The sequence below is a fragment of the Geotrypetes seraphini genome, chromosome 6 (assembly GCF_902459505.1).
Source record: "Geotrypetes seraphini chromosome 6, aGeoSer1.1, whole genome shotgun sequence".
In the NCBI taxonomy this organism is placed as follows: domain Eukaryota; kingdom Metazoa; phylum Chordata; class Amphibia; order Gymnophiona; family Dermophiidae; genus Geotrypetes; species Geotrypetes seraphini.
The window spans coordinates 129,000,577-129,018,173 of NC_047089.1; the positions used below are offsets into that span (position 1 = coordinate 129,000,577).

A 17,597-nucleotide genomic window follows, 5' to 3' on the forward strand; every position below is an offset into this window, starting at 1 on the left:
GGAAACAGGATGTCCCAACCGATTAGGATCAAAGGACAAAAACAATTGAGGAACCTTCCGATGAGACTTGGTACGTTGGAGATAAAAGGCCAACGCCCTCTTACAGTCGAGCGTGTGAAGCGCCATCTCACCAGGATGAGAGTGGGGCTTCGGGAAGAACACCGGAAGAACAATAGACTGATTGAGGTGGAAATCAGACACAACCTTAGGCAAAAATTTAGGATGGGTGCGAAGAACAACCTTGTCATGATGAAACACAGTAAAAGGTGGATCCGCAACCAAAGCCTGCAGCTCGCTAATCCGACGAGCGGATGTGAGCGCAATCAAAAAGACCACCTTCCAAGTGAGAAACTTAAGATGAGATTTGTCGATAGGCTCAAAAGGAGGCTTCATCAGTTGAGCTAAGACCACATTAAGATCCCAAACTACAGGAGGAGGTTTCAGAGGAGGATGGACATTCACGAGACCCCTCATGAAACGAGTTACCAGAGGATGAAGAGAGAGAGACCGACCCTCGAGATGCCGATGGAACGCCGCAATGGCACTGAGATGCACCCGAATGGAAGTCGTCTTCAGTCCAGACTTAGACAGATGCAACAAATATTCCAGCACCGAAGACAATGGAACTGAACTCGGGTCCAGATGGTTCGAGGAACACCAGGATGAGAATCTGGTCCACTTCTGGGAATAACAAAGCCTAGTCAAGACCTTGCGCGAGGCTTCCAAAATCTCCCTCACCGACTGAGAAACAGGAACCGAAGTCAAGGGGAAAGGAACCAAGCGGTCAGATGTAAAGACTGAAGATTGGGATGTAACAGCGAACCCCGACTCTGAGACAGCAGAGAGGGAAAAACAGGCAGAAGCAGACACTGCCCTGACACTGAGTTGAAGGAGCAGGGAGAACCAGTGCTGTCTGGGCCAACGAGGCGCAATGAGAATCATAGTGGCTCTGGTCGATTTGAGATTTACCAATGTTCTCAAGATCAGAGGAAAAGGAGGGAACGCATAAAGGAACCTCCACCCCAGTCGAGAAGGAAGGCATCGGCCTCGAGACGGTCCCGGGAGTACATCCGAGAACAATAGAGAGGCAGTTTGTGAGTCTCCGGGGAGGCAAACAGATCCACCTGAGGAGTCCCCCAGCGGTCGAAGACCTCGCGTAGAACCTGGGAGTTCAGCGACCACTCGTGCGGCTGGAGAAGCCGACTGAGTTTGTCTGCCAGACAGTTCCTCTCTCCCTGAATGTAAACCGCACGCAGGAATATGTTCTGGGAGACCGCCCATTCCCAAAGGCGCAGGGCTTCCTGGCACAGGGACCAAGAGCCCGTTCCGCCCTGTTTGTTCACATAATACATTGCCACCTGGTTGTCCGTCCGCACGAGGACTACCTGATCGTGTAGCAAGTGGCAGAACGCTCGAGCCGCCAGAAAAATGGCCCGAAGCTCCAACACATTGATGTGACAAAGACGGTCCTCTGCCGACTATAGACCCTGAGTCCGCAGACCGTCGAGATGAGCCCCCCATGCGTACTCCGAGGAGTCCGTGGTCAGGACCTTGCGATGTGGAGGAACGAGAAAGAGCAAACCCCCGGAAAGATTGGAAGAGTTGGTCCACCAACGGAGCGAGCGTCTCAAAGAAGGAGTCACCGTTATTGGACGAGATACTGGGTCGCGATCCTGACGCCACTGCGAGGCCAAGGTCCACTGAGGAAGCCTCAGATGCAAGCGGGCGAACGGAGTAACGTGGACCGTCGATGCCATGTGGCCCAGAAGAACCATCATGCGCTGAGCCGATACTATAGGCATCAGCGAGACCTGGCGACTCAATCGAAGTAGGGCCTCCAACCGAGGAGGGGGGAGGAAAGAACGAAGGCGAACCGTGTCCAGCACGGCTCCAATAAACTGAAGGGATTGAGTCGGGCACAAATGAGACTTGGGAAAGTTCACTTCGAACCCCAGACGTTGAAGGAAGATGATAGTCTGTTGGGTCGCTGAGATAACCCCCTCCCTGGTCGACGCTTTGATCAGCCAATCGTCCAGGTAGGGAAAGACCTGTAGCCCCCGAGATCTCAGGGCTGCAGCGACCACCACCATACACTTCGTGAAGACTCGAGGGGACGAAGCCAGACCGAAGGGGAGGACCCGATATTGAAGGTGCAACTCCCCCACCTGAAACCGTAAGAATTTGCGGAAGGCGGGATGCACCGGAACATGAGTATATGCTTCCTTTAAGTCTAGGGAGCACATTCAATCCCCTTCCTCCAAAAGAGGATACAACACCGGAAGCGACAACATACGGAACTTCTCCCGGACTAGGAACTTGTTGAGCTTCCGGAAGTCCAAAATGGGGCGTAAGTCCCCGGTCTTCTTTGGGACCAAAAAGTAACAGGAGTAAAACCCCCGCCCCCGTTGGTCGGGGGGTACAGGTTCCACCGCCCGAAGGTTCAACAAGGCCCTCGCTTCCACGAGAAGAAGGGGAAGTTGGGCTTGACTGAATGGGTAAGCAGCCGGCGGATGTTCCGGCGGCGTGGTTGAGAAATTGAGCGAGTAGCCCTCGGAGATAATCCGGAGCACCCAAGCATCTGATGTGATCCCGGTCCAGGCCGCAGAAAAGGCTCGGAGTCGACCCCCTATAGGAAGGGGGTTCGGCGAGAGTGCGGAGGGGGCCCGCCCCCATCCGCACATCCCGTCAAAAGGACGGCGCCGGTTTGGGCGTCCCCTGCGCCTGAGGTTTTTGTTGGCCTCCCCTACCCTGCTGCGGTGGGTGGCGGGGCGGAGGTCTAGAGAAGGCCGGCGTTGACTTCTGGGGGTATCGCCGTGGGGGAGGCCGAAACGGCTTCTGCAGCAGGGCCCGAGGTTTAGGACGGACCAAGGAGGCAAGGGAGCGCTCCTGTTCCGACAGACGTTTGGTCGCCGCCTCCAGGGACTCATCAAATAATTCAGAGCCAACACAGGGTAGATTGGCCAAACGTTCCTGCAAATTCGGGTCCATGTCCAAGGTACGTAGCCATGCCAGTCGGCGCATGGCCACAGCAAAGGCGGATACCCTGGAGGCCAGTTCAAATGCGTCGTAGACAGCGTGAAACAGGTACAGACGCAGCTGAGATAAGTTGGACATGAAAGTGGCAAACCCCTCCTTGTGGGAATCCGGCAGGACCCCTTGATAACGAGGCAAGTCTTTGACCATGCTTCGAAGATAAGAGGAGAATGTAAAGTCATAATTAAGGACCCTGGTAGCCATCAATGAGTTGGAATAGAGGCGACGACCAAACTTGTCCAGGGTCCTTCCCTCCCGTCCGGGTGGGACCGCCGCCGAAATCTTAGAGGGCTGCGACTTTTTCAGCGCCGACTCCACCAGCAACGACTGGTGAAACAGTTGTGCTTTATCGAAGCCCTTCCATGGTATGGTCCGGTACTTGGACTCCATCTTCAAAGGCACCGCTGTGACTGTAAGAGGGGAGTCCAAATTTCTCAGGAAGGTCTGGTGGAGGATCTTATTGAGAGGCAGACGAGGAGTTTCTCTCGGGGGAGTGGGCAGGTCTTGTTCCTCCAAAAACTCCTTCGTATACTGAGACCCAGCAAGCAAGTCCAGGTCTAAGGCCCTTGCCATATCCTGCACAAATTTTGAGAAGGAAGAAGGCCTAGCAGGCGGGAAAGGAGTACGCGAGGTCCGAGCCACCAAGAAGGAGGGGGAGGCCTCGCGGGAATACCGAGGCTCCCTACCAGACCCCCAGGAGGCCGTACCGAGCGACCTCGAAGGGGTCGGGGACCGCCTATGTCCCGAGGAGCCCTTGGGGGAAGTCCCCGGGGTATGAGGAACCGAGGTCTGTCCCCTCCGTCTCGGTGAGGAGTCTCTCGAACCCCTTCCTCCGGGGGTGCAGAAGAGCCTCGGATTATCAAGGCGGAGCTCCGAGACACGTAATGTCTCCCCCCCGGTCGGCGAGGAGTGATCGCGTCTCCGAGGAGAAGCACGAGAACGCTTGGGTTTCCTCGGCCGACGCCTCGTTTGAGGCCGACTCGAGGGCGAGGAGCCCCGGGAGGACCTCGAGGAAGAGGACGTGGAAGAGATCCTCCTAACCCGACGCACCTTGTCCCGAGGCCTGACACTCCTCTCAGGCTGGTCAACCGAGGTCGAGGTCAAGGTCGGGGTCGAGGTCGGCAGACCCCCGAGGGCCGAAGCCGAAGGCACCGAGACCGAGGCCGCCGACGCCGGGGCAATCGAGGCCGGAGCAGTCGAGGCCGAAGCCTGCTGCAGGTGCGCAAGGGCCCCGGACAGCTCCGAGGCAATCAGCGCTCGGAGCAAGTCCTGGAAGACCGGAACCCCCATCATGGTTGGCAGGTCCGGGGCCGAGGAGTGCTCCCTGGAGGGCGACCTCGGTCTCGAGTATTCCCTTGGGGCACTAGGTTTTGCTACTCGGGGTGGGGCTGAGGACGACCCACCCGCAGTCGAGGAGCCCGAGGATGGCTTCTTCGCTGACCCTGGAGTCAAGGATGGAAGGGAGGACTTACCCGAAGCAGGCTTGGTCGAGGCAGCAGGCTTGGAGGAAGTCGAGGGTCGAGGCGAGGTCGGGTGACCGGAGGCCGAGGTCGAGGTCGAGGCCGGGGCCGAAGCCGAGGCCGACGTCGAGGCCTTCCCCGCCGCGGGGTCCGCAGAGAAGAGCTCCGCCATCCGGGCACGGCGTCGGCGGAGGGCTCTAGTCTGAAAAGTTGAGCACCTATCACAGGACTCGGTAGGATGCTCAGGACCCAGACAAACCAAGCACCACCGGTGAGGATCGATAATTGAGAGCAACTGATCGCACCGGGTGCACTTTTTAAAGCCCGTCAAGGGACGGGACATGGACACAAAAACCGGCCGGGAACGAACGAGGTCCTGCGGCCGCGGCTACCGGGAGCCCCCGGAGCCGAATCAATTTTTTTTTTTTTTTTTGACGAAAACTGAAACAAAATAAAGAAAGAAAAGCAAAGTAAGCACAGCGACCGTGAAAGAAACACACAGCCGCGGTGTCAGAAGGCTAAATTCAAAGAGCACAAATTCCACAGGGCTTCTGGCTCCGCGGAAAAAACTGAACTGAGGACCACGAGGTGGGGATGCGCCCTCTAGTGGGCAAGAAGGCATGCACATGCGTGGTGCAGTGTAGCAAACTTGAAACTTCAATCAAGTTTGCTTGAAAAGCTGTCCGCGCTGGGGTTCCGTAGATGATGTCACCCACATGTGAGAATATCATGCCTGCTTGTCCTGGGATAAAAATTTTTACAAATCAAAAATGAAGTCCCACATAAATATAATTCTGACTAAACAGCATACCTTGGGACAGGAACGTCCTGGCAAGCTGAAAAGACAAAAGAATTTGAGCCGGTGAATTGGCATGGGACTTGATTTTGTACAGATTTTTTTTTAATTAATATTTTAGAGATTATTCATTTACAATAGTAAATATAGAAAACAAAGAGTAACCAAGTACAAGAAATAACATGAAAAGAACAAAACACAGAAAGAGTAATACTCTGAACTCATATCATAGAAAGCAATTACCAAAGAATTAAATAATAAACAAGAAAAAATTTAGCAAAATCAATACATAAACCCTAGTGAGACTGATACAATCCTAAAGCCTCCCAACCACTACCCCTCAGCCCACTACTCTGCTACTTGGGAAATAGGTAAAATAAAATTCTCCAACAGCGTAGTAGCTATAAATATATATTGGCTTCCCTTAAAAAAAAATAATAATAACTTGAGAAGGTATGTTGCCAGTGAGCAAGGACCCTAGCTCTAAGCTGAAGAAAACCCCTGCACCAAGCTTGGATTGTCCTGAATACATACATCTAACTCAGAAATAAACCTTCATGACCAGAACTCTGTCTGATTCCTTCACACCAAAAAAAACCCCAAAAACAAGAAGAGTGCATGATTAGGAACATACCAGAAAGATTCTAAAAAAAATGCTGATAGATCCAAACTATCCACTGATGAGAACCCACTCTCAACACTTCCAGTTTGTGAATCAGGAATGCTACTCTTAGAAACAATGCAGAGTTTAGCAAAACCAATAACTATTAACTGATGGCAACTGCATTGCCTCAGAGAAATATATAATCAATAATTATTTTGCATTTAAAAGCATTTGTGAGGAGATACTGATAATATTTCATCCCAGCAGCCCCCCAAAAAATCTTCTACTAGATACAGTAAGTAGAGACCAAACCTCAGGGTTCAAAAAAGGCCCAACTATGTACAGCATCACTAAAATGGAAATTCACAGCTTTCCCAGAAAAGTATCTGTACACTCTGATGCATATCACAAGGAGCAATCAATTAATTTCTTTTCTTCCTCTTCCCTATAGTGGTTAATACTTCCCAGTAAACTCTCAGACAGTAGAGGCACCAAAGAAACCTCAAAGGGTCCTTCCACTTTAGGCATGCACCTACGGCTACATGCCTACAGTCACACACAACACTGCAGGTCCAGCTTGTTATGCACCCCAAGGTGCACTTAGTTGACATCTCAACTGGGAGGTCACTTTTTGACTACATCCACTCCAGGCCCTCCAAAACTGAAAAAAGGGGTAACCATCGCAACATCTCAAGTGGTTCTTATTCCCAATTCTCTCTGAAGTGGGGCAAGCTCCTTATGTACCCAAGATGAACTTAGATGATGATTCAGATGGGAAGTTCCCTTTTCTGTCTTCCTCAAGCTACTACATCCACTTCTGCTTGGCATTTGATTTTCTAATTGTGGGATTTTTCTTTTCAGTTTTTTCTAATGTTTTCTGATAATATACACATTTAAATCTACCTAGTTTCTCTTAGTAAATACAACTTCCTAAATTCACTGTTCAAATTCTCTCAGTAAAATTAGTTTCTAATCTTGCTTCAAAAAAAAAAATTAAAAAAAGAGAGAGAGAGAGAAAACAGTATATTGGAAAAAGTTACATTTTGCTGCCCTGTGATGCTTTGAAATTTTGCAGCAGCATATAGTCATGTCTTAATGCAGAGCTTTGGATCGAAACACGATCATGTCGACTTTTCTGTGGAATTGTATGTGCTGTACCCTGCCTTCAAGGAACAGAGTGCACATTGGTTACCAGTTGAACAGTTATAAAATCCTACTTTTAACATTCACAACAAAATCAAACAACCAACCAGATTTTATCAACAGACTTTTAATTCCCTATAATACATTAAAATCTCTTCATTCAACGTCTCAGAATCTTCTCGTTATACCTTCTTTAAAATTGATTAATACGTTGCGCTCCAATAATTTTGCCATCACTGCCCCTACTCTCTGGAATTCGCTGCCTAGCCACTTGCGTGGTGAATCCGATTTAAAACAATTTAAAGTAAAACTAAAAACATTCTTGTTCCAGGATGCCTTTGGATAACAACTGTCCTTTTAAGGACAAAATTAAAGTAAATTGTTACTTTTTTACCCTAACCTATTGTACTTTCCTTTTATGTTGCACTTTTCTATAACGATTGTAGTTCTTCCCCACTTTTCTATTGTTTGAAGTAGGTCCAAATGTTTTATCTGTGCTTTATTATGACACTTGGATTTTATCCAGTATCCCTTGTTTTTATATGTTTTCACATTTTAATATGTTTTTATGTAATTTTATATTGTACACTGCTTAGAAACCTGATTAAGTGGTTTAAAAAATCTTTTAATAAACTTGAAACTTTATTTTTTTGTACAAAAATTGGGACTTATGATGATTATAACAAGATAAAAGCAGTAAGTGAAAAGTACAGTTTTTTTCAGCACAAAGTGAAAAGTGCTGCATTTATTGGGCAAGATTTACTGCCCTTTATATGACGGTCTTACCAAAAAATAAAACATAAAATATTTTGCATAATGATTATGAGGTGTTTTTTTAATAGCACATTTTTAAAAATTTTTTATGGCTTTACTATTTTAGAGTTTTTAATTATATTTTATAAAAGTAACATAGAAAGAGATGCATATATACAGTATATTTTCTAAAATAAGTGTGTATATCACACCTGTGCCTCAGCTTTGCACAAACAATGCCCAAGAGTGCTGATCATGTAAAATTAATCTAGTAATGCACAAATTTATATATGCTTTTCAAGGGAAGTATAACTCTAACAATAGAGAAAGAGACAGCCTTAACATTTTAGCTATCATCAAAACATCCCTAATATCTGTTTCCCAGATCCTCAGCGACACCACTTTGGGCTCAATACATCTCACTGCCCAAAGCTTTATGTGTCAGTTTGTCACTGGATCTATTTTTTAACTCATTTCAAGAGTATTAATTTACTTTATGTTTTAACTAAGTACCCATTGCCGCCCAGCACATTCTGATGAGTGTGGCTGAATTTAAACTGTTTGGTTTCCTGAAGCAGGAACACAAAACGTGTGCATGTTGAAACCAAGAAACCAAGTTTTAAGTTAAGCAACTTTAATTTTTTTTATTTGTTCACACTGATCTGATATTAATTTGGCATAAACTGACATTATTTATGCTTCAAAGTATGGAAGATACAGCAATGATTGGGTGGTGAGGTAGTATAAGAGGGGTTTTGCCTTCTGTAAAAGCCCTTCCATATCTCTGAGCTGATCTTTACATATGTATAGCATTGTCAAATCATTACTATTGCATATCCAGGGAAGTGTTTTTTTAAAGACAGGTGTAGGGCAGAAAGTGGAGAAGACAAAAACAGCAAAATGGATAAGAACGCCCTGGAAACAGAGTTAAGAGCACAGACAGAAGGAAGTGCAACCAGAGACTGGGAAAAGATGATTAGAAAAATAAAATCACCAGACAACAAAGGTAGGAAAAATGAATTTATTTTCAATTTAGTGACTGAAATATGTCAGTTTTGATAATTTACATCTGCTGTCTATATTTTGCACTTTTCAGGAAAAAATGCATTTCTTTCTATGTCTCTGGTATTGTACTGCATGCAGAGTCTTGGCAACTTTTACCTCCTCTTTTACTAAGGTACGCTAACCGATTAGCGCACGCTAATCGAATTAGCATGTGCTAAACGCTAACGCATCCATAGACTAACATGTATGCATTAGCGTTTAGCGCACACTAAATTGATTAGCGTGCGCTAATTGGTTAGCGCACCTTAGTAAAAGAGGGCCTTAGTTTGTGGTCCTGTATTTGCACCTGTGTTCTGCATGTGTGATCAAGGCCAGGTGTTCTGGTAGGAATGAATGTCAAGAAGCATTATTGGTGTCATGGCCCAAAGAAGGAACATATTTGGTGGCTCTCCTTCACCGTTTTTGGACCCAAAAAGACCATCGCTTAAACATTAGCGAAGACCACTGATGAAGGAAAAATATATACACCGCCCCCTCCCGATTTGCAATGTTAGGACTCGCGATTTCAATTATTCATGATTTCCTAAAACCGGAATCACCCCCACCTCCCGGACCTCAACTGATGTCCAAGCCAGGCTGGAAGACTAACATCGGAGCCAAAAGAATTGCCAGAATGGATTCTCTCTCCCACATGACTGGGCTAGAGACTCCATTCTGTGAATTCAAATAACATACATGAGGAAAAGCCATGTAATAAGCAAATAGGTTTTATTAATAGTTCTCCTATGCCTGGGGAGAACCAATACAGGCCATCACAATTTCAGTGCTCTCCAAAGGGAAAAAGCAAGGACAAACAGATTTATATCCTATGTGACATCATTTGTAGTAATTATCATGCTTTAGAATACAATGGCACAGTTGATCACATGACTTCCTTTCCAAGAATGCCTTACATCAGTGTTACATTTAAATCCTTAATTTTAATATTAAGTCCATTCTAATGTTAAGTTTTTAAACCCAGCAGGTGGCAGTGTTTCACTTTTTCTCCATATAACTTCTAAATCATTTTTGATCTCTGACCTTTTCAGATACCAATCATGTCAGTAAAAGGCCTGCATCCTGCAGACACATCCTTATTTCTTTATCCCAATTAGCATTGTATGTTCTAACCTATAAGGAACAGATTCTCTCTGTAAAACCCCCAAGTTTCCTGCTCCTCTGAGAACCTTATGAACAATGGTACTAGCAAGTTGAAGACAGATGGGGCAAGCCTTAAACCTCCAAATAATGTGTTTTGGAATTAATGCACCACAATGATTGCATAGAATAAAGGTCATCTTGATTGGTTGTGAAGTGAATTGATTTGAGTAATCCTGATTATTTGGTTTTCTATATATTGAGCAGTGATACCTGGGTGGAACGATAAGTCTTACCCTTTTTCCTAAGAGGAGGAAGAGGAAATAAGATATAGCAGAGGACAGAGAAGGTTTATGTGTGTGGGGGGGGGAGGGTTCTAAGTAAGAAATAGGGAGGAGGAGAAGAGAAATTATGCAGATATAATGCTGAAAATCAGTGATAAGAGCAGAATATGAAATTCTGATTAACTTAGCTTTTAGAAGTTTTCAGGGCAGTCTTATTCTCAGCACTGGAAAAATAATGGAAGTGTTGCTGAAAGAAAGGATAGTGAACTTCCTAGAATCTAATGGGTTACAGCATCCGAGGCAACATGGCTTTACAAAAGATAAATCGTGCCAAACGAAACTGATTGAATTTTTTGATTGGGTGACCGGAGAACTGGATCGAGGACATATGCTAGTTGTAATTTACTTAGATTTCTGCAAAGTCTTTGACACGGTTCCTCATAGGAGGCTCTTGAACAAACTTGAAGGGCTGAAGTTAGGATCCAAAGTGGTGAATTGGACTAGAAACTGGCTGTCAGACAGACGCCAGAGGATGGTGGTTAATGGAAGTCGCTCAGAGGAAGGAAAGGTGAGTAGTGGGGTTTGGTGCTGCAGATGATCCTGTTCAATATATTTGAGAGTGACATTGCTGAAGGGTTAGAAAGCACAGTTACTTACCGTAACAGATGTTATCCAGGGACAGCAGGCAGCTATTCTCACATATGAGTGACATCATTGACGGAGCCCCGATGCAGAAGCCTCGCAAGCAGACTTGCTTGTAGAAACTAGAAGTTTCGAGTTAGCCGCACCACGCATGCGCAAGTGCCTTCCTGGCCAGCACAGGGCGCATCTCCTCAGTTCAGATAGCTAGCAGAGAAGCCAACCAGGGGAGGTGGGTGGGTTGTGAGAATAGCTGCCTGCTGTCCCTGGATAACACCTGTTACGGTAAGTAACTGTGCTTTATCACAGGACAAGCAGGCAGCCTATTCTCACTTATGGGTGACCTCCAAGCTAACCAGAATAGGATGGTGGGAGTGTTGTCAATTTAGGAGAATAAATTTTGTAATACTATCTGGCCAAAATGGCCATCCTGTCTGGAGAAAACATCCAGAAAATAGAGAGAAATGAAAGTATGAACCGACGACCAAGTAGCAGCCTTGCAAATTTTCTCAATAGGTGTAGATCTGAGGAAAGCTACCGAAGCTGTCATTGCTCTGACCTTATGGACTGTGACTCTACACTGTAGGGGTAATCCAGCCTGGGCATAGCAGAAAGAGATACAAGCAGCCATCCTGTTGGAGATGGTAAGCTTAGAGATAGGATGTCCCAACTTATTTGGATCGAATGAGACAAAAAGTTGAGGAGCAGTTCTGTGCAGTTTGGTGCGTTCCAAATAGAAGGCCAAAGCACATTTACAGTCCAGAGTATGAAGAGCTGATTCTCCAGAATGAGAATGAGGCTTTGGATAAAACACTGGAAGAATATGGATTGTTGAGATGAAATTCCGAAACCACTTTAGGTAGGAATTTAGAATGAGTACGGAGAACCACCTTGTCATGATGGAACACAGTGAAAGGTGGATCAGCAACTAAAGCTTGCAGCTCACTGACTCTTTGAGCAGAAGTGAGAGCAATGAGAAACACCACTTTCCAAGTGAGATACTTCAGATGAGCTGTAGACATTGGTTCAAATGGAGGCTTCATCAATTGAGTAAGAACAACATTGAGGTCCCAAACCACTGGAGGCGGTTTGAGAGGAGGTTTGAAATTAAAAAGTCCTTTCATGAATCTGGAAACCACCGGAAGAGCAGAAAGGGGTTTTCCTTCAATTGGCTGATGGAAAGCAGCAATTGCACTGAGATGGACTCGGATCGATGTAGACTTGAGGCCAGAGGTAGATAAGTGCAAAAGGTAGTCTAAAACAGAAGATAAGGAGGAATGTTGAGGCTCCTTATTGTGAGAAAAACACCACATAGAAAATCTAGTCCATTTTTGGTGATAGCATTGTCTAGTGGTAGGCTTCCTAGAAGCCTCTAAAATGTTTCTTACAGGTTGAGAAAACTGAAGAGGAGTTATGTTGAGAGGTACCAAGCTGTCAGGTGTAGAGACTGCAGATTGGGATGAAGCAGAGATCCTTGACTCTGTGTAAGCAGAGATGGAAAAACTGGTAGAAGAAATGGTTCCCTGCTGCTGAGTTGAAGTAGAAGGGAGTAACGAGGTTGTCTCGGCCACCAAGGAGCAATGAGAATCATGGTGGCATGAGTGTTCTTCAACTTGACAAGAGTCTTGAGAATGAGAGGGAATGGAGGGAATGCATACAGGAAGAGATTCGTCCATTCCAGTAGAAAAGCATCTGCCTCGAGCAGAACTGAGGCAGTTTGTGGTTGTGGGGAGCTGCAAAGAGATCTATCTGAGGCGTTTCCCACTGTGAAAAAATTGCGATGTAGAGGCGAGAAATGCAGTTATTCGAGAGGTTGCAGAAGACTCAAGTTGTCTGCTAAGCAATTTTTCGCCCCTTGGATGTAGACAGCTTTTAGGAAGGTGTTGTGGCAGATTGCCCAGACCCAAACCTTCAGAGCTGCTTGATAAAGAGAGGAAGATCCCGTCCCTCTCTGTTTGTTGACATAGTACATGGAAATTGGTTGTCCGCCGGAATGAGGATGACCTGGTTGTGAAGAAGATGTTGAAAAGCTTTGAGAGCATTGAAGATCGTTCTGAGTTCCAACAGATTGATGTGACACAGGCGATCCGCACTGGTCCAGTGGACTTGAGTACAGAGACCATCAAGATGAGCGCCCCAAGAATAGGTCGAGGAATCTATTGTGAGGACCTTCTGATGGGGGGCATTTGAAACAGTAAGCCTCTGGAGAGATTGGAAGAGAGCATCCACCAGCAGAAAGACTGTCTCAAGGAAGGAGTGACTACAATGTGTCGAGAAAGTAGGTCGTAAGCCTGCATTCACTGAGGAATTCTGAGGTGAAGGCTGGCAAAAGAAGTTACGTGTACTGTGGAGGCCATGTGACCTAGTAGAACCATCATGTGTCTCGCTGAGATTGAAGAGCGGATAGACACTGCATGACAGAGTTGAAGGAGAGCTTCCAGACGTTGTTGCGGTGGGAATGCTCTGAATTTGATAGTGTTCAGAACAGCTCCGATGAACTGTAGAGCCTGAGATGGCTGAAGTTGGGAGTTAGGAAAGTTGATTTCGAATCCCAAACTTTGTAGGAACCAGGTAGTCCATTGGGTCACTATAATAACCCCCTGAGATGTTGAATCTTTGATGAGCCAGTCGCCTAGGTAGGGAAACACCTGGAGGCTAAGGTTCCTTAGAGCTGCTGCTACCACCACCAGGTACCTGGTGAATACTCTGGGAGATGAATCCAGGCCAAAGGGTAGCACTCTGTATTGATAATGCAGATTCCCCAACCGAAATCTGAGATACTGACGGGAGGTCGGATGGAAGGGGATGCGAGTAGAAACCTCCTTGAGATATAGAGAACATAACCAATCATTCTGATCTATATTTAAAATGGGTCTCAGATCGCCTGTCTTCTTCGGAACTAGAAAGTATCGAGAATAAAACCCCCTGTTCTGCTGTTCCAGGGGAACTTCCTTGATGGCACGGAGATGAAGCAGAGCTTGAGGTTCCTGAAGAAGGAGGTCGGTCTGAGATGGATTGGAAGGATACTCTCTTGGAGAAAGTTCTGGTGGAACCTGAGTGAAATGAATAGTTTCCATCCCTGATTGTTGTGGGATGGAAGGACAGAGGCAGAAGGATGCAGGTTATGTTCTGCTAGACAGTCAAAAGCTGCAAAGCCTTAGGTGCAGCAGAAGGATGAGGTTTCTGTGGCTTCTGTTGCTGCAGTGCCTGGGAAGGGGCTCGAGTGTAAGGAGCCGCTTTGGAGCATAACGCCTCTGGAAAACCGTATTAGGGCGTGAAGGTTTTGTAGGAGCTGGTTTTGGCTTTGGTCTGACAATGGAAGCAAAAGATTTTTCATGATCTGACAACTTCTTAGTTGCAGCCTCTATGGATTCATCAAAGAGGCCATTGCCCTGTCAAGAAATGTTAGCCAGACAGTCCTGAAGATTAGGATCCATGGCAATGGTGCGAAGTAAGGCCAAGCGGTGCAATGCTACAGAAAAAAACAGTGGCCCTAGCCGACAGTGCAAAGGCATCATAAGATGACTGGAGAAGATGCAATCCAAGTTGTGACAGAGTAGTAGTGATGTCTTAGGACTCGAAATGTCTAAGTAAATCCAGGTTCTTCAGAAATTCTGGAAGAAGATCAATAAGGAACTTGATATAGATGGTGGCCAAACTTGTACATAGTCTTATCTTCCTTTCTAGAAGGAACAGTAGCATAGACCTTGGAATGATGGGTTCCTTACAAAAAGGACTCCAGAAGAAGGGATTGGGAAGATAATTGTGAATTCTCAAACCCTTTGCAGTGTAGAGATCTATACCTCAAGACCAATTTGCCTGGAAGAGCAAGTATAGCATAAGGAGTCTCCAGACAACGTTTGAAAGCTTGAGATAAAAGCTTGTTAAGAGGAAGTTTAAGTGACTCTGCAGGAGGTTGAGGGATATGCAAGACCTCGAAATACTCCTTAGAGAATTTAGAACCAGCATTGAACTGAATTTCCAGATCATCAGCTGATCCGCCAAGGCCTTGCCTCGAGAAGGGCTCAATGACCTTGAGGAGCCTTGAGTGGAGAACAAAGGTGAAGCCTCTCTAGAGAAATGACAATCCAAAGAACATGGAGACTTGGAGGAGGTAATGAAAGTAGCTGACTCCTCAGGGTCCGGAAGCGGTGACCTGGAGCGAGGAGTTGGGGCCTCGAAGAACTGGAAAGTCTGGAATGAGGCCCAGATGAAGAAGGCTGTTCTTTAGAAGATCTGAGCCTCAATGGATATCTCTAGGAAGGCCTCGATCGGCAACGAGAGTGGTGCTTGGAAGCAGGTCTCGAGGATCGAGGAAACTTCGCCCTATGTATGGAAACAGGCAACACTGTTGGTGAATGGATAGGGTTCGAAGCTGTAGATTGAAACTTGGTGGTATGGATCGAGAAATTTCGAAGCACTCCCAAAAACTCTGCTCCTTGTATGGAGTGTGCAGATTCCTGTCGAGACACTCACAAAGAATCTACTCCTTGTATAGAGTGTGAAGGTTCCAATCGATACACTCGCAAAAATCTACTCCTTGCATAGAGTGTGAAGGGTTCAATCGAGACACTCACAAAGAATCTACTCCTTGCATCAAGTGTGTAGTAGCCAGACCAGACACTTGCAAAGACTCTGCTCCTTGCATAGAGTGTGAAGCTTCAGCTTGAGGCACAAGCAGGGACTCAACCTCACGGGATACTGAACAAATTGCTGCTCCAACATGGTCTGGAGAGAAGCCTGCAAAGGTGGATCCGCATCTGAAACCGGACCACTTGCTGAGGCTAAAGGCTCCAATGTGGCAGTGGTGAGGACCAGCGCAGGAACCTTCTGCTGAGGTATCTGAGCTCAGGGGAAGATAAAGCAGGTATACTCGAGGCGAAAGACAATCCAAACGAGGACGGTCTGATGAGGCTCAAGGTCGGTGAAAGCAGAAGGACCCTCGATGGAAGGTGGGACCGAGGTAGCACTCGAGGTCGAGGGTGTCACCGAGGAGCTCATGCTGAAGAATTTCTCCAAGAAAACTCAATGATGTTTAAGGGCTCGAGGTTGAAGAGTAGCCCAGCACTCGCACGACTTTGGATTATAGGCAGGCCCTATTCGTGAGAGAAATCGCACGCTGGCAGTGGCTATACTTCTTGAAGCCCGTGACGGCTGGGACATAGGAGGGAAGAGAGCCGCTGTGAAGTTGAAGCCCGCAGGCTGCAGTCGCGCGACCTGGCCCGCCAGTCAGTCACTGAAGAAAAAATTAAAAATTAAAATAAGTCTTCTTTTTTTTTTAAATGTAAAGAAAGAAAGTAACACAGCGATTTGCGAACAAAATAAACATAAAACGAGGTGACAGAAGGCACGAAGAAACAAAGTTAAACACCGAGAGTCAAAGACGGACTTCTCAGCTCCGTGGAAAACTGAGAACTGGGGAGATGCACCCTGTGCTGGGCAGGAAGGCACTCACGCATGCGCGGTGCGGCTGACTCGAAACTTCTAGTTTCTACAAGCAAGTCTGCTTGCGAGGCTTCCACAACGGGGCTCCGTCGATGACATCACCCATATGTGAGAATAAGCTGCCTGCTTGTCTGGGATAAAGAAAAGTTTGCCTTTTTGTGGATGATACCAAGATTTGTAACAGAGTAGACACCGAAGAGGGAGTGGAAAATATGAAAAAGGATCTGCAAAAGTTAGAGGAATGGTCTAATATCTGGCAGCTAAAATTCAATGCAAAGAAATGCAGAGTAATGCATTTGGGGATTAATAATCGGAAGGAACCGTATATGCTGGGAGGTGAAAGGCTGATATGCACGGACAGGGAGAGGGACCTTGGGGTGATAGTGTCCGAAGATCTTAAGGCAAAAAAGCAGTGTGACAAGACAGTGGCTGCTGCCAGAAAGATGCTGGGCTGTATAAAAAGAGGCATAGCCAGTAGAAGAAAGAAGGTGTTGATGCCCCTGTACAGGTCGTTGGTGAGGCCCCACTTGGAGTATTGTTTTCAGTTTTGGAGACTGTATCTGGCAAAAGATGTAAGAAGACTTGAAGCGGTTCAGAGGAGGGTGACAAAAATGATAGGAGGTTTGCACCAGAAGATGTATGAGGAGAGACTGGAAGCCCTGAATATGTATACCCTAGAACAGTGGTAGGCAAACTCATTAGTCAAAAGAGCCAAAGATCAGCAGTATTCTTTTCAAGAACCATGTTTTTAGGAGTAGGTTTAAACAAGCTACTAACATTAAATAAAACCAGATATCATAATATATCATTTAGAGAAACGCGGAGTAGGATACCAGTGGAGGAATACTGGAAGGAAATCACAGCACAAATGGAGTCCCTGAATGATGATATGGATCAGATTATAATCTCCTGGCATCACTTCTCCACGTCAGCTCTCAATAAGCTAGCCCCCACTAAACTTACTAAAATGAAAGAGAAAAATAATCTTTAGTTCACAAAAGAACTACTATCCTAGAGGACAAGAATGCGTAGGAAAGTAAAACATTAAAAGCTGGCAGGCAGAAACCAAAAGAACCCACTACGACACGTGGGATCTCTTAGGGAGAAGAGGAGATAGTGGATGCTTTGGATGGTCAGACTGGATACACTATTTGACCTTTATCTGCTGTCATGTTTCTATGACACCTATTTCTGTCAAAGCTCATTTGACTAGAAGTGTGACGGTTTCCTGGGCGGAGACTAGGGTAGTCCGCCCAAAGAGATCTATAGAGCAGCTACTTGATCTATTTTCCACAACT

The 17,597-nt window shown here is 46.2% G+C and overlaps 1 protein-coding gene across 5 annotated transcripts in view; it reads right to left on the minus strand.

The window, feature by feature from the left end:
* Positions 1–17,597, minus strand: part of UBAC2 (UBA domain containing 2) — a 579,805-nt gene that overhangs the window by 457,637 nt on the left and 104,571 nt on the right. Inside the window, exon 5 of one of the 5 annotated variants that reach the window (XM_033949111.1) lies at positions 5,305–5,329. The exons of the other annotated variants lie outside the window; for them this stretch is intronic. Coding sequence (XP_033805002.1) covers positions 5,305–5,329 — 25 coding nt within the window. The remainder of the gene's footprint in view (positions 1–5,304; positions 5,330–17,597) is intronic. 5 annotated transcript variants of the gene reach the window in all.